A 23,824-nucleotide genomic window follows, 5' to 3' on the forward strand; every position below is an offset into this window, starting at 1 on the left:
TTCAGTTTCTTCCCGTCCGCCATCAGATTTCTGAACAGTGCATGAACCCATGAACTGTACCTCGTTGTTCCTCTTTCGCACTATTTATTTATTTTTAGTAACTTATGGTAATTTTTATGTCTTGCACTGTACTGCTGCCGCAAAACAACAAATTTCACAACGCGTCAGTGATAATAAACCTGATTCTGATTCTAATGTTTCAAAAATATGACAACTCAAATAGAGCCATCACAATAGCAACTGTAGTTACTTCCCTATGCAAAGTGCTAGAAATACTGAAAAGAAAATAGATCAAATAACCAGTGCTCAATAGATAAAAAATGCATATTGATATTGATCAGAGATGCTAAAATTAAATTTAAATGCAATTAATTTTCTACGGAAAACATTTATCCAGAAAGTACGGTACATATATGTTAGAATGCAGGTTCTCATTTTATGGCACAGGAGGCCATTTGGCTCATTGAGTACATGCCAGCACCTGGGGAGCATCACATTATTCTCATCCCCTCCTCGTTCCGCTGTACCCTTGCAACTTATTCTCTCCTACACACATGCCCATCATGATCCTTTTGCCACTTACCTACACTAAGGGGAAATTTACTGTTGCCAATTAACCTACCAGCAGGTTTGTGGGCTGTGGGAGGAAACCAGGGCACCCACAGGAAATCAACACAGTCACTGAGAGAAAGTGCATAGACAGCAATCAAGGTCAAGACTGAATCCATATCCCTGGAGCCGTGAGGCAGCAACTGCAGCGCCACTGTGCAAGGTGGAGCAGACGCAGATACAGAGGATTAAACTAAACAAAGGACATCAGGTGAATTAAAACACAATTGGAAATGCATATAGACATTCTCTACCATCTTAAGACATTCACAACTCACAGGACACATTGTGAATAATTAACATCAATTTCTTTGGGGTGAGGGAGGAAGGAAAAATAATTTTTCCTCCCAAAAATATCTGGTCCAAATCAGGAATTCAAATAAAAGTTAGCATTTACATCTGACAACTTAAAAGGACGGGGGTGTGATCCATTTGCCTCTGTTCACCTCAGCTTTAATTTAAAAACAATTGTTTCTCCTTAACTCGAATTATAAGATGCAGTAGGCAGAATTATACATTTTGGCAACTGTACTTGTTTGGAATGAAGTCAGTATCTTTGGTTAGCAGCATTTTCAACACAACCAATCTTTAACAAGACAGACAGACAGAGGCATCCAAACAAATTGGTGGCTTCATGAACCTTTAATTTCCCCAGGGCATCTTGCACCTTCCTGGGAGGGGGTGGGTGCTCAGACCATTCACAGCCACTGGGAAAAACTTTTTCTGGGCTTCAAGCTGAAGCCTAGACAGTAGCTCAATACACCGCTGAAAACTGGAGGAAATGACCTGTGCTTCCTATGTCAACTTTCCCAGTGGAGTATTAGGAAAATAGGTTACAGCGTAAATCCATGGGTGGATGAGATGGTCCTGCAGTCAGCATAGACTCGATGGGCTGAATGGACCGGAAACATGGACTGTTCCTACAGTAAGAAGTTAATGTGTGGATGATTCATGTAATGTGATGTGAGATCAACACCTACTTGTAGGAGCAGAACAGTCATCCTGTTATTTCGGTACCAAAAATCTACACTGGAAAGATTCCTATAATGAAGCCATTTGTGTACAGTTTCCTGCCCAGATATGCACAGACACCACAGATGAAAACAATAGAGATGGTACCCCTCTTTATCCAGTTTTGCTCAAGGCTAAATAGGGGGTGTGGGATGAAGTCAATAGTCATCCTGAGATGCCCTTTTTGAAATCATTGCATTCCAGATTTCAACCACTGTGTGAAAACTTCCTCCTCAGATCTGGCTAAACCTCCTACCTCTCACCTTATACAAGATCACAAGATCACAAGATAAGGGAGCAGAAGCAGGCCATTCGGCCCATCGAGTCTGCTCCAAGGAAAAGGGAAAAAGAAATGGGGTGGGAAAAAAAGAGAGAGAAAAAAAAACTATTCTAATCCCATTTGCCAGCCTTATCCCCATATCCCTTGATACCCTGACTATTTAGATATCTGTCTATCTCCTCCTTGAATACCCCCACTGATCTGGCCTCCACTGCTGTGCGTGGCAAGGAGTTCCACAATTTCACCACCCTCTGGGTAAAGAAACTTCTCCTCATCTCTGTCTTGAAACTGTACCCTCTAATTCTAAGATTGTGCCCTCTGGTCCTGGACACGCCCACCAAGGGAAACAGCCTAGCCACATCTACTCTATCCTTACCTGTCAACATTTTAAATGTCGCTATGAGGTCCCCTCTCATCCTTCTGTACTCCAGCGAGTACAGTCCAAGAGCCGACAAACGCTCATCATACTTAAGCCCTTTCATTCCTGGAATCATTCTCGTAAATCTCCTCTGAACCCTCTCCAACGTCAGCACATCCTTCCTAAGATGCGGGGCCCAAAACTGCGCACAGTATTCCAAATGAGGCCTCACTAGCGCCCCGTAGAGCCTCATCAACACTTCCTTACTTTTATACACTATACCTCTCGAGATGAATGCCAACATAGCATTCGCTTTCTTAACCACCGATCCAACCTGGTGGTTAACTTTTAAGGTATCTTGTACGAGTACCCCCAAGTCCCTTTGTACTACCGCACTATCAATCTTCTCTCCTTCTAGATAATAATCTACCCGCTTATTTCTACTTCCAAAGTGTACAACTGCACATTTCTCAACATTGAATCTCATCTGCCATTTCCTTGCCCATTCTCCTAAACTGTCTAGGTCCCTCTGCATTCTTTCTATTTCCTCTATGCTCCCTACTCCTCCACTTATCTTGGTGTCATCCGCAAACTTAGCCACACAACCATTTATTCCATCATCCAAATCATTGATGTACAAGGTAAAAAGGAGAGGCCCCAACACCGACCCTTGCGGCACACCACTAGTAACCGGTAACCAACCAGAACGAGAACCTATGCCCTCTTGTTTCAGACACTCCACCATGGGAGGAAAATTTCCAACTTTCTATCCTATCGATCCCCCTCATAAGCTCGATACATATGTTCCACTCAGCGTATCCAATGACTCACTGTGATGCCCCAAGACATGTACATCAAAGAAGAAAGTAAATCTGAGAAGCAACTTTGAAATTAAGCTGCAACGGGAGGAGGAGGGTTCAAATTCAGAACCAATGGAAGGAACCTCGTCTCTCAGTTTTCTATGTATGGAATGCAATTCAATTAGAGAAGCGTTGCTTTCAAAAATCAGAGATCTTTTTCCCCCACAGTGGGCAGTTCATTGTCGAAATTGCGGTGGGTTACATAGAAGGTCGGTGGGGAATGAAGAGAGCTTTCATCTTCCACCCCACCCCCTCTCCTAAGTAAACTAGTGAACCAGATGGGTTTTTATGGTAACCTGGTAGTTTCCTGGTCATCATTACCAGATACAGCTCTTCAATTCCATATTTAATTACTCGAATTAAAGTCCGAGCTACTGTGGTGAGATATGGACTTAAGTACTTGGCTCAGTGCCCAGTCCTCTCCATACTAATCTAGTAATTTAACCACCATGATACTGCACCCTCATCTACTTCCACACAATGAACGGCCAATAAGGGAATCTATAAGAGCAGGTTCCCTTATTGGCCATTCATTGTGTGGAAGTAGATGAGGGTGCAGTAAATCAATTTAATAGCCCCAGCTGCTGCAGCAGGATTTGAAGTTTCTATGGACTGTTGGACCAGTGATGTTGCAGCTGGTTGCAGGGCCAAGGGACCCAACTATGTGTCGATTCAGGCTTGGCACCAGAATAGATCTATCAGCTTGGAGTGGGTTCGGATTGGCTACGGTTAGGTTTCAAACCCGAGCAGATCTCTTAACTAATGGATTACATCTATCAACTCTACAGACCCAAGGCTGGCTGTCAACTCAGTGCAACCCAGCCCAATAATCCAAGGTTCTGTCTGGTCACTTGAATATGTGCAAGAAACCCTAGGGCACTACTTGAAAAGCAGGGACTTCTCCCCATTGAGCTGACTATAATCATTATTTCACTGATCACCTGCTCAACTATCATATTGTTGTTTGTGGAAACTTAGTGTGTGTAACTTGCCTGCCGTGTCTTTCCAACATTAAAACAGCAAGTACAACATAAACAATACCTCGAGCCAGCTATCCCAGGACGTCCTGAGTTTGTTTAAGATACTAGGAGAATGCAAGACTTCCTCCTTCAAGTCTATTGAACTCAAATTTTGTAAGCTTGACACATATGCCCCATTAAGAGTTTCCATTGACCTGGTGAGCGAGACCACAAGGGATGTACATTTGAAGTAAAAGGCACTGAACATTGAAATGCAATGTGTAAGTTAAGCTGTGGATGTCGGGGGGCAATACTAATTCAGAACGAATGGGAGGAAGCTCTTCCCTCTGTGTTCACTGTATGGAATAGAATTCCATTAATGTAGAGAAGGTATTGTTTTCAAAAAGGAAATCATCCCTTTAAAAGGCATATAGAGGGCTTTTTAGTGAATAAATGACCAGCCTCCTTATCTCTGTCTGTCTTGGAATATAGCTTGCCCAATGCCACAACAAGTACAACAGCTTGGCTATTTTTTTTTCTGTGGAGTAATTATGCACCAGGAAGCTCAAATTAAAGAATCTGCCAAAACAGAAAATGTTCAGTCAAGTTTAAATTGCAGGTTTTCTCATTTGATGATGTTTGTGTACACCAGAAAAGTCTGCATTGGTTTGCAGTAAACAGAAATTACTTTGCAGGTGCAGCCCAACTAAAAGCCATACCTGCAGTTGTCATAACAAGACCTAAACATTGAATCCCATTGAGATTCACTTCCACGAGTAGAGCATATTTAGTACTATACACAGTTGGTCTTATTAATTTAAAGGGATATTGTCACTTCGGTGCCTTATACAATGGAAATGTTTTCAGTGCAAGTGACATAATGGTTTGGATTCCCTCTTGATAATTAACATTTCACTTTAATGAAGTTCCCATCCACCTAGTACTTGGGGAGTTCTGAAGGCAAGGGTTGGTATATTGTAATTCACTAAGCAGCATACTCTGTCGAAATCTCTCCAGGAGTCCACTGGCTAACCTGCTTCATTAAATCATGAGTCAAAAACAACAGTGCTTGACGGTTGGCAGGGACAGGATGTGCAGAAGGGTCTGCTTCTGTTCTGCATTACTCTGACACACTACAGTGAAGTACTCCTGAACAATGAAAGTCTAATTCAGATGAAATAACTTTGAGGATCTGCCTGCAGTTTCCTACAACTGCTCTGCCCAAAGGAGCACCTTCTGATATGGAGGAGAGGAAGGAAGGAATGACCACAGAATATAGAGTGAGGCAATTGCATCAAACAGGAAGTGTAAATTAAAACCCACGGTAGTTTGTGACGACAGCCCAAGATTCAACTCAAGGAATATTAGAAGACAAATTCTTATTCTTTGAACCATTATGTCTCACGTGCAAGCAAAGGAAGGTTCCAGCTTCTTTCTGGCAATATATTTTGGTTAGAATTGCCATAATTAAGGCTCTCACTTTTCTTCAGTTCAATGCAACTTGAGAGCATGGACTGATAATCTTAAGAAAATTAATCTGGTTTTCAAATTCTATTTCTTAGCTGTGGAGGAAAAAAAATGAGAAAGGCATGTTCATTGCAGGAAAATGCAGGTGGTTGCTACATAATTGTCAGCACGGATGCAAAGTCCTGAAGATGTGTTCAGTTGTTCAAAGTTCCCCTCCTTTGTTGGACTCCTGGAGTCCAGTGTGGGAGCATGAATTTGCAGATTCCCCACTATCTGTGCCAAGTTAAACCCGGTATAGGGAAAGCCTTACTGATTTCAGTGCAAAATGTTTGCTTTATCGATTTGTTCACAGAATGTGCACGTCACTGACAATGTTGACATTTATTATGCAGCTGTTATTGCTCTTGATCTGAGAGGTGGTTAAGAATCAACCACATTAGCAGGCTTGGAGTCATGTATGGGCTATACTGGGTAAGGGTGGCAGATTTGGTGAAAAGCTTGAGTTTTTAGACAAGTTTCTAAATGCCTAATTGTTCTGTGTGTACTGAGCTCACTGTGTGGAGTTTGCACATTCTCCCTGTGACCACGAGGGTTTCCTTCCACATCCCAGTGATATCTGGGTGGAAGGATAACTGTCTGCTCTAAATTGGTCCGACTGCAGGTGGGTGGTTTACTTGATGGGAATGTGGGGAGAATAGATTACAGGGAAGACATGTGAGGAATAGGATTGTTCTGTGAGCCAGCATAGACTTGAATGGCCTCCTTCTACGTTGTAAAGAAATATGGACACATGGAAGTGGTAGAAAAACACGATGATACTGGAGGGACTCAGCAGGCCAGGCAGCATCCGTGGAGAAAAGCAGGTGGTCAACGTTTCGGGTCAGGACCCTTCTTCAGGATTCCAGCATCGGCAGTCCTTTGTTTCTCACATGGAAATGGAATTTTGGTAAGTTAGGGATCCTACCATCGATGGAACCAAAGGCCATCGTGGAAGAAAGGAGAAGTCTGGAATGGATTGGTTGCAGAAGGAGAAAGAAAGCATACAACATATAAAAACACTTCAAAACATATAGTGTATTTTGACTGCAAACAAACAACCTTACTCAGTGCTGCTTTTGTGCCGTTAGATGATCACCTCTATGATATTTCTAGCTTTTGGGAGCAAAATTATTTTGATGAAGTAGCTTGGTCCAATTTTCACTCTCCAGGCCTTATGAATTGATCGTGCAAGCCTGCAGCTGGTGGGCTGAATATAGTGGGTGTGTAACTGGCACTCTGCCTTAAGTGTGGTTAACCTGGCTCCTCAGCAGGATAGGGTGTGGATGGAGAGGAGGTCCAGGACTGGTGCCAGGGTTTGGTTGCCAACAATGACAAAGTTGGAAAAATATAGAACTGGGATTTCACCACTGGCATCCAGTAACATTCACTTTCTCTACAATATTTTGGACCCATTATTGTTGGTAAATGAATAAACATGGAAGTGCCAAGGGTCAAACTGTGGAACTTCAGCAAGAACTAGCAATGTGTTCTCCTGTGAATGGCAGGAGAAAGATTCAGGAGAGTATTTCATGCCCAGGGAAAGAATAACTAAGGGCATAAACCTTGCAATGTGAATAAATCAGAATACATTAAGTTGAGGAATTAGCAGAAAATGCTTTGAATCTAGGCTTACACCTTCAATGGTTTTACCATTTCAAGTCCCTCTCCTGGTCTGTTGGGAACGGGTTGGTATTTTCTGGAGTTTAGAACAATGAAAAAAATTAAGATTCTGACGAGGCTTGACAGGATAGATGCTGTCAGGATGATTGCCCTGAGTAGAGGGATTGGCTACTTAAGACCACAAGTAAAACCATCTTCCTTCAGCAGGCTGTGAATCTTTAGAATTCACTATCCTTGAGACCTGTGGATATTAAGTCATTGGGCATATTCCAAGCTGAGGCTTGGACTATTGGGAAATTGAAGGTTGTCCGGATCAGGCAGAAAAATGGATTTGATATTAAAGATCAGATCAGTCGTGATCTTATTGAAAGGTGTAGCAGGCTTCTATCTCCTACCATCTACTTTGTTGTGGCACCTTATTGTCTGCCTGCACTGCACTCTCTCTGTAACTGTAACACCATATTCTGCATTCTGTTATTGCTTTTCCCTTGTACTACCTCAATGCACTGATGTGATGAAATGATCTGTATGGATAACATGCAAAACAAAGCTTTTCACTGTAGCTTGGTACATGTGACAACAGTAACCAATTTTCATTTACTGCTCCTATTCCTACCTCTTATGTTCAGCAGTGACTGCTGTAATGTAGATAACATCATTTAAAAATTGTAAAACTTAAGTGCTCCATTAGCTGTGATGCCCTTTGTGATCTCCAAAGGTCATAAAGAGGCTATAAAATTGCATCTTCCTTGCTTCCTAATTTTAAATATAAACTTCTGGACTATACTTTGCAAAGATACAGATGTCCATGGTAACACTTCCCAGAACTGTGGTATTCGTCACCTCTCACAGACTGCCATGGCTCCAAGTTCAGATTAAAGCCATTAAAACAAATTTTTCCAACCTAACACAACAGAACTTTGTATGCAAGGGATGAAATTATTTCTAAAAAAACATATTGGAAGAGGAAATATCTATTTCTTCCTGCACAAGAATAAAGGAGCAAAATTTCCCAGAGAAGCCCCAGGAAAAGCTTCCGAATATATATTGAGAAGAAAGTATCGGTTGAAAATTTGCTATGTGCACACCCATTGGGGCAATTCTATCTTTAACAGGACAGGGACTGAATTTTCATTTGCTCCAAAATATTTCCGCTTCTTTGTTCAAGTAAACCTTCCTCCTGGTTGCAGACTCTTGGTGCACGAAACCTTGAAAGCGTATTCCAAAAAGGCAAAGCCAATGCTGCCTTCCACAAAACTCAGCCAATATTCATTTTCAGGGGACAGAAATGAAGTGGGTACATGCTCATTGTAGACTGAAATACCGGCAAGCAAGTTAAATTTAATAAGAATAATTTTTTGTCTGCAATAGTAAGAAAGTTAAGGAATTCCAGGTACATCAAAATCTATTAACTCATATTTTTACTTGTTTGGATTTCTCACTGACAGAAAACCAGGGCCTTTCTTTAGGTGTCAACTTGTGTTGTTTGAAGTTTATCAAAGTCTAATACTTCTCTCCACCAGTACTGTGTGATGGTATGCAAGTTCATAAATGTACTGCCTTCAGGGTGACCAGATTGCAGAGTGCAGGTCTGCTCAGGTAAAAAAAAATTACAACCCAACATGGGACCAACTTGACCACAGCCAATATGAGCCCAATCTTTATTTACTTCTTTTTGTCCACCTCTGACCTGATCTGAAAGCTTCAACAGAATATGTCACCTTACTTGAATATACTCAACGATCAAGAATTAGCTGTACTCGAGGATAAAGAGATTCAGAGAAACGTTTCATCTTACTCTTAAGTAGCCTATTTTCAAGTGTCTGTTCTGTTTACAAAAAGCAGGACCAATTTAACCTGGCTAATTACTGCACTGCCGGTCTACTCTCAATTATCAGCACAGTAATGGAAGTTGTCGAATGTGCTACAAAGCAGAACTCACTCACCAATAACCTACACACTGATGTCTAGTTTGGATTTTGCCAGAATTACTCCGCTCCAGTCATCATCACAGCCTTGGTCCAAAGAGGGACAAAAGAGTTGAATTCTAGAGGTGAGGTGACTCTGACTGCCCTTGATGTCAAGGCAGCATTTGACAGTATGTGGGGTCAAGGGACCCAGATACAAGTGAAGTCAACAGGGCATCAAAAGGGAAAACACTCCAATGGCTGGAGTCATTCCTCAAGGAAGATGGTCGTTGTTCCTCAGGGGAGAGATCTAGGCTCAACCACCTTCAGCTGCTTCATCGATGACCTTCCTTCCTTCAGAAGGTTGAAGTGGGAATGTTTGCCGATGATTGTATAATGCTCAATTCCATCCACAACTCTTCAGCAAATTCAGCAGCCCATGGCTGCATGAATCAAGATCTAAACAATTTAGAAGCACAGGCTGATGTGGCAATTAACATTTAAACCACAGAAGTACCAGGCAATGATCACCTACTCATGATATTCAATGGCATCACCAACACCAAGTGCCCCAACATCAATATCCTGGGAGATCACACCTTTGACCCGAAACTCAACTGGACAGGCCACATAGATGCACAGGTCAGAGACTAGGTATCCTGCAGCAGCTGACTAACCTCCTAGCATCTTTCCACTGTCTAGAAGGCACAAAGGAGTGCAATGGAATGCTTTTACTTACCTGAATAAATGCAGTGGCAACAACTCAAAGCAACTTAACACCATTATGGAACGAGCAGCCAGAGGAAGTGGTTGAGCTGGTACAATTACTGCATTCAAAAGACATTTGGACAGGTACATGTATAGGAAAGGTTAAGAGGGAGATGGTCCAAACGTAGGCAAATGGGACTAGTTCAGGTAGGCATATTGGTCGGCATGGAGAAGTTGGGCCGAAGGGCCTGTTCCCATGCCGTATAACTTTATGATTCATTCAGGACAAAGCAACCCACTTGACTGGAACCTTATCGATCACCTTAAACATTCATTGCCTTTACACCCAGTGCATGGTGACTGCAGTGTGCACCATTTACAAATTACATTGCAGTTACTCACCCAGCTTACTCTGCAAGCATCTCCCAAACTCACGATCCCTACCAATAAAAAGGACTAGGGGAGCAGACACATGGGAACACCACCACTTGGAGGTTCTCCTTCAAGTCGCACATAATCTGTTGTGGGAATACATTGCTACTCCTTCATCATCACTGGTCCTAAACTCTCGGAACTCCCAAGAGCATTGTTGAAGATACCTTCACTAGAAGGGCTGGAGGAGGTCTAGAAGGTGACTCACCACCTTGTCAAGGGCAAGTGGGGATGGGTAATGAGTGCTGCTCCTGCCAGCAAAGCCCAGTTTCCTGAAAATGATTTTTTAAAAAAACCCACAAATTGCACTAGCGAACCAAAGCACCACAAATTAGATGGCCCAGGTGAAATTGGGGACTAAAAGATGAACAAAGATAAGCTCACAAAACTAAACACTTGTGCTTCTCCTCCTGATTTCACCTGCTGCTCCGGGCGTTAGAAACCGCACTCCCAATTAAAGTGATTGAATGGCACCCCTGTCCTGAAAATAAATCTGGCTTTGCACGTGTTTTTTCTTTAACTGATCTGTAAATATTGGCACCAATCCAGTCAAAACAGCAAAGTTCTAATCCTTTGAGAATGGATTTTTTTCTTCCTACTTGGACCACACAAACCTTAAAATAACCTCGGGGAAATAAATCTGTAACAGTCTGCGTGATTTTACATGGATAAAATGAGAATATTTATTTATGTAGTATTTGTTGTCTGGGAACTGTGGAGATATCTTTCTCCATCTGACGCTTGTTGGCCTGGTATATTCATCTGATAAAACAGATTCAGTTCTAACAGAAGGGAGATGTATAAATCCTTTGATGGCTTGAAATAAATAAGTTTGCATTTCAGTTCGGTTAGGTTTGAGTGTTGGGATTGGATGATAGCCAGTAACACAGGTCATGAACCTACAGTGGCCCACTGAATCCTTCAAACCTGGACACCATTAATGGACAGAATGCTGAGAGTGTAAAAGTCTTGGAAAGACCCTTCCCTACCTTGGAATTGGAAGAATACAGTTACAGTGTACAAATTGTGTCCTAAATGTTGGTGGCTGACTGCGATGTTTCTGCTTCCACAGGATGAATCTACCTCGATTAGTCAGAACCTACAAAGCACCAGGAGACTGGGATCTACCAACAATAGGCAACACAGGGTGCATGTGGAGATTCTCACCAGGTTTTCTGACAGAGCTATTTGGGGTTCTGGGCTTAGCTCCAGTCTTTGAATGATCAGCATTTAGAGAGTGACGGTGAAGAGCCCAAGTGGCAATTGTCCACGGCTGATCTAACTCTTGGAGAGGGCAGGTAACTAGTGGGTGGGGGCGGGAGGAGGGAAGGTTGAGCAAGGGCAGGTGCAGGGAAAGAGGGAAGGGGAGGAGGGAGATTGAAGGAAACATTTCAGGGCAGGAGGACAGAGGTACGGAGAAAGGAGATTAGGGCAAAAGAGGAGATACAAAGGGGTTGTAAAGCAAAGGATGTGAATAAGATGCAGTTGTATAAGTCATTGGTGAGGCCGCACTTGGAATACTGTGTACAGATTGGGTCACCCTATAGAAGGAAAGACATGGTTAAACTGGAAAGATGCAGAAAAGATTTGTGAGGATGTTGTCAGGACTAAAGGGCCCAATGTAGTGAGAAGTTGGCCAGGTTAGGTCTTTATTCCTTGGAAGGTAGGAGAATGAGGGGTGACCTTATAGAAATGTCTAAAATTATGAGAGGCATAGATAAAGTGGACAGTAACAGTCTTTTTCCCAGGGTAGGAGAGTCCAAAACTAGGAGGCATAGGTTTAGGGTGAGAGGGGAAAGATTTAAAAGGGACCTGAGGACAACTTTTTCACGCAGAGGGTGGTGAGTCTACGGAACGAGCTGTCAGAGTAAGTGGTTGAGGCAGGTACAATACTATAATTTAAGAAACACTTGGGTAGGTCCACGGAGGGGCGGGGCTTAGAGGGATATGGGCTGACCACAGGAAATTGGGACTAGCTGGGTGGGCACTGCGGTCGGCATGGATTGGTTGGGCCGAAGGGCCTGTATCTGTGCTATATTGCTCTATGACTATGGTGTCCATGCATGCAAGGTCAGAGTGCATCTGTGCATATGCCAAGAGAACGTGAGCATGTGTCTGTGTGCGTGTGCCGTGTCTGTGTGCGTGTGCCAAGTCTGTGCAGCAAAGCCTGGTTTCCGATGGTCCCAGACCTCCTCTCCATTGGACCAAAACCTCTCTCTGTCCAGCCAGGTGGTAGCTGTTCAGTCACCGAACTCACTTCAACAGTGTTCATGAACAGGCATCTTCCACTCCTTGGAATGGGAGTGGAGGTAAGTCACCCTCGATTTCAAGAGTCTGCCTAGGAAATTTCAAGCTCCATGACATGCAAATGAGGAGCAGGCTGCTTCATGTGTTATATTCAGTGCTCCAACCTGGAACCAGAGGGTATTATATGCATTGAGCTGTATAAACAACATGTGATGGGCAGAGCTAAGGGATCCCATTACAACTGGATCAGACCAAAGTTGTACAGTCCTGCCACATTCAGCTTTACTTGGTGTCAGACAACTAACAAACCAACATGCGGAGAAGACTCCTGAGGTATCACCATATAAAATGATGGAAAGTCCAAAAGACATGATGAAGTAATCACCACCATCTTCAGCCAGTGCCCTCAGTGGATGGACTGCGATGGCTTCTTCTTGAAGTCCCCACAATGTAGAAGCTGGTCTTCAACCAATTCAACTCAGCCCATGTGATATCAAGAAATAACCAAGTGCAGCAGATTCAAGGCTGAGAGCATCCCGACTGTGGTGTTGAAGACATGCTTCAGACTAGTCAGTTTAGAACAGAGCAGTGCCTGGTACAGATAAAACACTTGCAGCTACCTAACAATTTGGACAAATGCCCAGGTATGTCCTCTTCACAAAAAAACAGGAGAAATCCAATCCGGCTAATTACCTCCAAGAATCTTGTCGCAAGGTAATGAAAGGTATCATTACAGTGCTATCAAGTGACACTTGCTCAGCAATAAGCTGCTCACCAATGCTCAGTTTGGGTTCCACCAGGAACACTCAGCTCGTTTCAGCCCTCGTACTGATGTGCGGTGGGAGAATCCATCTTTGACATCAAGTTAGTGCTTGATTAATCGCAACATCACGGTGATGGCATCAACGAGTCCAAATGGAGTCATAGAGTAATACAGCACGGATATAGACCCTTCAACCCAACAAGTCCATGCCGACCATGGTGCCCACAGAGAATAATAAGGAGTCAATGGAATCAAGTGGAGAACTTACTTCTAGCTGGTCACACCTTGCACAAAGAAAGATGGTTGCAGATGTGAATGGAAGCCAATCAACTCCATTCCATGCCATTGGCTCAGAAATTCCTCTGCAAAGAGGGTGTGGGCTCAACTTTCAGCTGATTCATCAATGGCCTTCTAACTTCATGAGGTCAGGACTGACAAGTGATGATTTCACAATGTTCAGTTCCACTTGTAACTCCTCAGACTATAAAGCAATCTGTCTACGACCTATGTAATTTGTAACAAAACCTGGACGTCACTCAGTCACAAGCTATTATGTGGCAAGTGACATTCATGCCACACAAGAGTCCACCCACCTCTCTTGACATTCAATGTGATTACCATCACTGAATCCTTCATCACCAACACCATGAACTGAGGTACACCCCAGACCAGAAACTTAACTGGACCAAACAAATGGAACAGCTACGATAGTAGGTTAGAGGCTGGATACTCTGCCGTTAATGGCTCCCCTCTTGAAAGCCTTTCTGCCAAATACAAGGCACGTCAGGAACCACTGGAATGGTCTCCCATTTGTTAGCTCCATTTATCCAGGCAACAGAAGCAGCTTCACACCACCCAGGACAGAACAGCCCACTCCAGCCAATCCTCCATTCTATCCACTCACTTACTGGGGAGTCTTGGGAGCAATCCGTACCCTGTCACTTGCCTGCACCTCCCACCACAGAACACCTGCACCTGACAGGACAGAGGAACCAGTCACCTAGAAGGATCTCCATCTACAAATTCCCCTCTAAATTCCACATAAACCCAACCTGGAAATTTCATATCACTGGGTCATAGTTCAGGAATTCTCTATCTAACAGCAACATACCCAGTGATATGATAGAGGTACTTTCACTACAAGAACTGATGTAATTCTAGATAATGTTTCACCCCCACTTTCTTAAGGACAGCTAGGATGGGCCAATAAATGTCCACAGGCTAAGTGAATAACAAAAAGCAATTAGATGTGATCAACAACATTGATGCCTGTTGATCTATAATGTTCTCTTCCCCCCGTCTACTCCATATTTTCACCGAGATGAATCTGATTACACCTATTTGGACTTCATTGTGAAATGACTGCTGTTCTAAAATCAGACGATCATCACTGCAGAACAGCAACGACATAAGAGTAATGGAAGGAAAATATGGAGCTTTACAAGGGAAACTCTGGAGCCTGATGCCACATTGAATAAATATCCAATTCATGAATTCGGCTACATTTTATCCATGACTGAGTTATCTGATAAGCCTCACTTGTGAATCTGTGATAAGTATCTCACTGCTAGCGAGGCCTTGTTCTAATCATTCCCAGTTGTGTCGTCTGAATGACTGGAAAACTACCAGATGCACTCTCTCACTCTGCACTACAGAAAGAGCTATTGTCACTTGAGCAAGTTCTGATTCTTTAATTGCTATCATGCTCCCAATCCTTCACATTCAACATACAATGCTGTCTAACAAGAGCCACTGTAGTCAGAACATTTAAAACTTAGTTAAGAATAGGGGTGGCTTGATTGAACTGCCCACTGTACCCAACAACGTTCAAATCTGAGTTAATTTGAACAAGAGTCAACCTAGACATAACTAATTTTTGCATTAAAGCACCAATCATCAACTGGGGTGAGGTTTGAGAGGGGTGGGTGTGGGGAGGTGTTTGAATGTTGAAGCCATGGTAAAACGAGCTGTGCAATTTACAGCACCTTTAAGTTTATCTCGGTGAAAATATGGAATGGAAGGGGGGAAGAGAACATTACAGATCACACACAGTTGTGGGGAAAAATGTGATACACTTGTGCTTGATTCTGACACCAGTACCCAATCAGGAGTGTAGAAAACTGTTTCGAGAAACAAAATAGATTTAAACTCATAATGGTTTGAATACTTAAACCTTTCAAAAACTTTATAGACAACTTTGTTCCATGACTCAAGTTGGAAAGAAAGTTGCAATCACATAAAATTTGATGCGGAGCCTAACAAGTGTTTTTAAAAAAATTGGACCACGTTCAAACTACACTGTACGGTTAGAAATTCTTTAGTAACTACTTATGAGATCACATCCACAGTGAGACAGATAGCCCCAAGGGATAGGGTGGCAACTGGTCTGTTTGAACACAATCTTTTCAATAGAAAAATAGACCCAACTCCAGTCCAGATCGAGTGTGCATCTCCACTGGCAAAAAACCCAGCAGAAATGAGACGGAGTCGTTTTAACATCAGGCTTCTTGGGCGGAGATGACATCCCATGAAAATTGCTGAATAATTTGCCAACTTCACAGAAATAACTTGCTATTGATGCAAAGAAGGGGCAATCACCTAAAACACATTGTTGAAGATTTACAACAGAAGTGGGAAAAAGACTTCCTTTATGTTGTTAAAAAATGTAGTAAGTGTTGTTCCCAGCAGACCCAACCTAGCTGAAAGTGACTACCACTGCAAAGGCATAATTTATTTTCAGAAATTCATCTGTTTCCATTAATCAATTTTGTAATACTGCAGTTATACCTCCAAGTTTGAGTTTGGACTGTGAAACTTTGTGGGGAGATGGGATTAAAAGCTGTGGGGTACGGAGAAAGCAGACAAAAAAAGGTGTTTAATCCTTGAACCAGCATCATTTTAAGAGGTTACTTGGCTATTGCCACATTCCTGTTTGGGAGAGTTAATTGGCTATGCTTAATAAAGTTTCTCATTGGCTGTAAAATACTTAGGAAGTCAAGAAAGAAACTTTATAAACACATTCTCTTTCATCTTAGGTCATATTATCCTTTACACCAAACTTTCAACATCACTCTAAATGAAATATTCAATGTCACCGCACGGCTGGTGTGCAAATGCACCAACTCAGATTTCTCAGCTCGTGGCTCAAGATCAGCAGTGGATGCACTCGGATGGAATAAAGATGTTTTCAATGGGAAATCCTGAAATTTTAAAATATTTAAATCAACACAAGCTTGAGGAGCAGCACTTCTGTCTGGGCACGTTGCAGCCTTCTGGACTCAATATTGAATTCTGCAACTTCAAGCAACTTGATTTCTCTGTCTTTATCAGTCATCCATCTGTGATACCAGTTCAGCTTGTTTTCTTTCTCCCTTGTTTTTTTCTGGGAGTGGAGGACATGCCTAGCCTGACCTGCCAGGCACATCCTCCTGCTCTGAATTTCACAACTCCCACATTCTTTTGTCTATGTTCTCATCCTCTGACCGCTCCCATTCACTCATTAACCAGATAAGGTTGTTCACAGCTTAAGCCCATGGTCACCCTGGTTTTACTCCATCAGATATCCCCTCTCCCCTACCCTCCCTGCGTCTTAACAAGTATCTTTAGTGTCCTTCCCAATTCTGATGAAGGTTTTACAACTTGAAACATTAACTCTGTTTCTCTTCCCACACGTGCAGCCTGACCACCTGAGTTTTTCTAGCACGTTGCATTTTTAATTTTAGATTTCCAGCATCTCTAGTTTATTTTTGATTTTTCGTTATCTTGCAGATTCCAATTTACTTCTACATCATTAACGAACCATTAATAGCTGCAATTGTTCACGAACTTTCATCACCAGCAAAACTGATTTCAGAATTCAATCATCATCCTATTCCTGCCACATTCCAAATTGGTGAAAGGTGTCATGAGTGGACGTTTACTTACCAGCTGTTTCGGGACTCTGCTTTGGTTGGACCAGTGTGGGAGTAGGACACCAGTTCTCTCGGCTAATCTGAAATGTAAAACCAGAGCGTCAGACCAAAAACCTCTCTTTGAGAGAATATGTTATCTCATTTTTCTATTTTGGAATGTGGGCGTAACTGGCAAGGCAGGCATTTATAGCCTTGCCCCAATTTCCCTTGAAGTGAGTGGCTTTCTGAGTTATTTTGGAAAGCAGTTAAGAGTAAACCACAATGCTTTGCATCAAGGGGTACTTATACACCAGATTGGGTCAGCAGAGAAGATCTCTATCCCTGGAAGGCACAGAGAATCTGATGAGTTTTTCTGACAGTGGTTTCAAATGAATCATTACTGGTATTAGCTTCTTCGATCCACTTCTAAACATGACATAGTGATCGCTCATGTAGCCAAATCAGCTACCAATGCAAGCTACAGTCGGACCAATATCCAAAGCAACAAAAGTTTTTGCAAAATTAGTTTTGTATTTGCATCTTTTTAAAATTATAAAGAACTCAAGAGCTTACAACCTTTAAGAAACAAATCTAAGTCGTGGGTGCCTGGAATGTGCTGCCAGGGGTGGTGGTGGAGGAAAATACCGGGCAGGCACGGTAGTGTAGTGGTTAGCGTGACGCTATTACAGCGCCAGCGACCCGGGTTCGATTCCGGCCACTGTCCCTAAGGAGCTTGTATGTTCTTCCTGTGTCTGCGTGGGTTTCCTCCGGGTGCTCTGGTTTCCTCCCACATTCCAAAGACATACGGGTTAGGAAGTTGTGGGCGTGTTATTTTTTGCGCCGGAAGTGTGGCGACACTTGCGGGCTGCCCCCAGAACACTCTACGTAAAAAGATGCATTTCACTGTGTGCTTCCATGTACACGTGACTAATAAAGATATCTTATCTTAAATACGATAGGGATTAGTTTGGCATTTAATTACCAGTTTGATTAGTTTGGCATAACATAGTGGGCCAAAGGGCCTGTTCCTGTGCTGTACTGTTCTATGTTCTAAAACCTGGTGTGCATCGAGTTGATCAGTGCCTAGGCTATTGGTCAGATGGTAGGACTCTTGCCTTAAACTCTGGAGGTTGGAAGTCAAGTCCTATTCTAAGTGGTTGTTGACAAAGATCCTGGTTGATACTCCAATGCACTACTGGGGGAGTGCCTAACTGTTGAAGATGCGATTTTTTGAACAAGATATCAAAATTAAGGCCATCTCTATACTCTCATGTGGATGTAAATGATCCCATTGCACTTTTATAACCAGGAGCAGAGTTATTTCAGATGTCCTGTCCAACATTTATACCTCACTTGACGTTGGAAAAATAAAGTTCTGGTCATTGTCATGTTGCAGATTGTGGGAGCTGGCTTTGCAAAAGTTAGTAGCAGTTTTAACAAAATACAGCAGCAAAAAGACCTAAAAATAACATGAGCAGCTATGGGAAATTCTGAAAGACACATACAATCACCACCAAATGGAGACAGATGGCCTCATACTTTGGGCGTGGCTCTGCACCAGAGCTCTGATAAATCAAATTTTATTTTTAAATCCAGATTTCCAGTCAGGAGGTTTTATTTTATCCTCCTGCCTTTTAAATTTTTTTGAAATCTTGGGGAGAATGAAAAAATAAACACCATCGACAATGAGTGCACACATCCCTCCAGCAGACCAGAGAGCTGGAACTGAGCACAAGTTTCCAGACTTCAGCTGCAAGCTTTCAAGTCCCTGAAGTCCTCCCACAACATCTCCCAGCAGCTGCATCAGCCTGGGCTACCTCACTGAAGCCTGGGCTTCAAGAACAGCACCGGTTCACAGTATTTGCCAACTGCATCGCTCTGTGCTGTACAAAGTCCTTAATTGGTAAGGATGTGGGAAAACATTGATCCATGTCCCAAAATGCAGGCCCAGAACGCAAAATGCATTGTTTTTATACCCAACTCTGCATCTATTGTGCAGATTTAACAACCACTCCAGTCTAATTGGCTGAGAGTTTTGAGAACACCTAAGACATGATAAGGTGACAATGATCAGGTAGAAGATACGTACCACCAGGCTTAAGGACAGCTTCTACCCCACTATGATAAGACTATTGAATGGTTCCCTTATACAATGAGATGGACTCTGACCTCACGATCAACCTTGTTGTGACCTTGCACCTTATTGCACTGCACTCTCTCTGTAGCTGTGACACTTTACTCTGTACTGTTATTGTTTTTACCTGTACTACATCAATGCACTCTGTACTTAACCCAATGTAACTGCACTGTGTAATGAATTGACCTGTACGATCAGTTTGCAAGACAAGTTTTTCACTGTACCTCGGTACAAGTGACAATAATAAACCAATACCAATAACCCATCTGTCCCCTCCTCTCTGAACTCTCACCAAGTTGGAATGAAGTCTCATTGAATCACCTCCCAAATCTCAGAATCACAGAGTTGTGCAGCACAGAAGCAGGCCCTTTGGCCCACCACACCCATGCTGACCTCCTACTCAAATCCCATTTTCCCACATTAGGCCCACAGCTTTCTAAGCCTTGCTTATTCGAAATGTCTCGCCCACCTCCTCTGGCAGAGAGTTCCAGTTATGAACCATTTTCTGTGTAAAAAAAAAACTCTTGATCCCTTTTAAATCTCCTTCCTCTCACCTTAAAGCAATGCACTTTTATTTTTAATAACCCTAACCAAGGGAGAAAGATTCTGACCATCTGCCCCACCAATGCCCCTCATAACTTTATAGACCTCGCTCAGGTCATTCCTCAGCCTCCTTTGCTTTAGGGAACTCCAGCCTATTCAATCCCTCCCCATCACTCAAGTCCTCCAGTCCAGGCAAGGCCCTGGTAAATCACCTCTCCAGCGCAATCATATCCTTCCTACATTCTATCATGGGACTGAGATTCTCAATTTAGAACATTACAGCACAGGAACAGGCCCTTCAGCCCACAATGTTGTGCTGAACCAATTACATTAGTAATAAAATGCCCAAGTAAACTAATCCCTTCTGCCTACACAATGTCCACTTCCTACCATTTCCCCCACATTCATTTGCCTAAGAGCTTCTTGAACCCCCCTATCATATTTGCCTCCGCCACCACCCCAGGCAGCGCATTCCACCATTTTGTGTAAAAACTTGCCCCGCACATCTCCTTTGAATTTACCCCCTTATCACCTTAAATGCATATCCTCTGATATTAGACATTTCAACCCTGGGTAAAAGATACTGGCTGTCTACTCTATCTATGCCTCTCAGTCTCATAAACCTCTCACATCTCCCCTCAGCCTCCACCGCTCCAGAGAGAACAACCCAAGTTTGTCCAACCTCTCCTCATAGCACATGCCCTCTAATCCAGGCACCATCTTGGTAAACCTCTTCTGCACCCTCTCCAAAGCCTCCACGCTTCCTATAATGGGGCGACCAGAACTGAATGCAATGCTCCAGATGCGGCCTAACTAAAGTTTTATAATGCTGCAGCATAACTTTCTCACTCCTGAACTCAATGCCTCAACTAACGAAGGCAAGCATGCCATATGCCTTCTCTACTGTCCTATCAACCTGTGTAGCCACTTTCAGGGAGCTATGAACTTGGACCCCAAGATCGCTCTACTCATCAACACTGTTAAGGGTCTTGCCATTAGCAGTGTACTCTCTCTTTACATTTGATCTTCCAAAGTGCAACGTTTGACATTTGGCCGGGTTGAACTCCATCTGCCATTTCTCCGCCCATATCTGCAACTGATCTATATCACGCTGTATCCTTTGCCAGTCTTCTACGCTATCCCACAACACCACCAATCTTCGTTTCATCTGCGAACTTACTAACTCACCCATGTACATTTTCATCCAGGTCATCTATATAACATCACAAACAGCAGAGGTCCCAGTACAGATCTCTGAGGAACACCACTAGTCACAGACCTTCAGCTAGAATAAGTCCCGTCCACCACTACCCTCTGTCTTCTCCAGGCAAGCCAGTTTGAATCCAAATGGTCAATTCACCATGGATCGCATGCATCTTAATCTTCTGGGTGAGCCTCCCATGAGGGACCTTGTCAAATGCCTTACTAAAATCCATGCAAACAACATCCACAGCTCTACATTCATCAGTCACCCTCATCACCTTGTCAAAAAACTCAATCAAGTTAGCAAGGCACAACTTGCCCTGCACAAAGCCATGCAGACTATCCCCAGTTAGGCTCTGGTTTTCCAAATGCTTATACATCCTATCCCTCAGAATCCTCTCCAGTAACTTCCCTACCACTGACGTGAGATTCACCAGTCTACAGTTATCAAGATTATCCGTTTCCCTTCTTCCTGTTTTTTCTTCCCATTGTTGCTTAGTCGTACACCAGTGACTCCCAATCGTAACAAGCCCCGTTTGTAAAACGTGCCATTGCATTATAGTTTGTTAACATCATGGACTGCTCTCTGTGGCCATCCTGGGAATCCTCTGGGACCACTAGCAACCCTTCAAGCCAGGCCAGCTGGTGTGCCAAATGTACTTTTATTTACTTTTCCCCATTTTGTGACCTTTCTAATTAAAATCACTTGATATTATAAAAGCCTCACAGCCCCCCGATTATTTCTGGCACCCTCACTCACTCAACGGTATCCCACAGTCCAGGATGGGAATCACCGTCTCAGTCAACTGTTAATCTCTCTCACTTTTCCTCTCCCATCTCTCAGGCCTTTTGACAAAGACAAACCCTGTGGCTTGCTGGCTCTTTTGCAAGGCAAGATTCAAGGAGATAGGGAACTCCACAACTTTGTGGCTCTGTTACTTTCGAAATTCACTTGCACTCAGAAGTGAAGGAATCAGACGTTAGCAGATGCAGGAGGAGCTTGGGTGGGAATTGGGGGAGAATCAACAGCTGGTCCTGAACGTATTGGATGGAGCTGCTGAAGAAATGTGTACTGCCTTGGACTTTTATTTTTCCCTCTCTCAACCTTGCACGAGTGTCGTTGTTTATTTTGCGCACGTCTAAGTGATGCATAATTTATGGTAATTTAAGTTTATGTTAACTTATGTTTGCCCTCTTCTTATAATGTACTGTGCTGCTGCTGCAAAAAGGGCCTGAAGCCTTTGAAGGAGGACCCTAACCCAGCCAATTAAGAAGTAGATTTCAGATAACAAGATCCAAATGCTTAATTTGAATTAGTTCTTTGAGTTGTTCTTCAAGCAGACAATGTAGTAGCTGAATTTAATAAATAATGGTAAGGGATCTTTAGTAGTCATCCGAACCACGAAGAGACAGAGTAAAAACTTTGGTTTAATGTCTCATGTGAGAAGACAATCGACAAGTCTGCTCTTCCTCAATACACGAAGCAACTTGCATTTATACATCTTTAACTTGGTAAACGTTCCAAGCTGTTTCACAGAAGTGTTATCAAATAAAATCTGGCATGGAACCACATTAGACAGCATTAGATTTGATGTCCAGAATCTTAGTCAAAGAGTTGGGCTTCATGGCACATCCAAAAAGATCTTAGTTGAAAGAGAACTCCAGAGACCAGAGAAAACTCACAAGCATTTCAAATTGTGAAGATTACACTCAAAGAGTCATACAGTTACACAGCACAGAAACAAGCCCTTTGACCCAACTCTTGCATGCTGACCAAGGTGTCTTCCTGAGTTAGTCCTATTTGCTGGCATTTGGCCCATATCCTGCTAAACCTTTCCTAACCATGAACCTGTCCAAATGACTTTTAACATTGTAATTGTACCCGCATCTACCACTTTCTCTGCTAGCTCGTTCCACAGACCCATCACCCTGTGTGCGAAAAATTTGCCTCTCAAGACCCCTTTAAATCTTTCCCCCTCCATCTTAAACCCATGCCCTATTTTGGACTCCCCTATCCTGCGACAAAGACTGACAATCTATCTTACCTGTGCCTCCCATGATTTTATAAACCTCAGCCTCCTACACTCCAGGCAAAACGGTCCCAGCCTTCGCAGTCTGTCCCTATAACTCAAGCCCTCCAGTCTCAGCAACGTCCTTGTGAATCTGTTCTGCGTCACACTTAATCACATTCTTTCTACAGTGTGGCGATGTTATATTTACTCAAGTGAAGAATAGGAAAAAAAATCCTAAAATATCTTCACAAAATATCATTCTCAATATCAGAATAATTCGAAAAAAATGTTTCCAGTAATTCACGAGATGAGAAGTCAAAGAAGGTGTTCATTTGCCCTGGAGTTGGACGTTGTTACTGAATACTATTAGAGCTACAAAAAACATTTTCCAATACAAAATCAAAACAGAAAATGCAAGTTGGTGAATCTCTTGAATTGCGGGCTCTGGGGAACTGGCGCAGAAGAGACAAGGCAAGAAGATCAACGATTATCATATTAAATGGCAGGGCAAGGCTCGAGGGGCCGAGTGGCCTACTCCTGCTATTTTGTGCTCATTATATCTTCTGATATAATGAGCACATCAGGCAGCATCTAGAGTCGTAGAGAGTCACAGGGCAATACAGCACAGATACAGGCCCTTCAGCCTAAACCTGTGGACAGAAGCAGAATTGCACTTCAGCCCGACCTGCTGAGTATATCCAGCTTTTTTTGCTTTTATTTCAGACTTCCAACATTTGTCATTTTCCACTGTTCGATCCTCGATAAAATCTTCCCACTTG

The 23,824-nt window shown here is 42.9% G+C and overlaps 1 protein-coding gene across 1 annotated transcript in view; it reads right to left on the minus strand.

Moving 5' to 3' along the window:
* The window catches only part of LOC127583868 (A-kinase anchor protein 13-like), a 407,302-nt gene that overhangs the window by 145,496 nt on the left and 237,982 nt on the right, over window positions 1-23,824 (minus strand). Inside the window, 1 exon segment of the mRNA XM_052040262.1 lies at window positions 17,185-17,251. Coding sequence (XP_051896222.1) covers window positions 17,185-17,251 — 67 coding nt within the window.

This window comes from Pristis pectinata, chromosome 28, assembly GCF_009764475.1.
Source record: "Pristis pectinata isolate sPriPec2 chromosome 28, sPriPec2.1.pri, whole genome shotgun sequence".
Taxonomy (NCBI): domain Eukaryota; kingdom Metazoa; phylum Chordata; class Chondrichthyes; order Rhinopristiformes; family Pristidae; genus Pristis; species Pristis pectinata.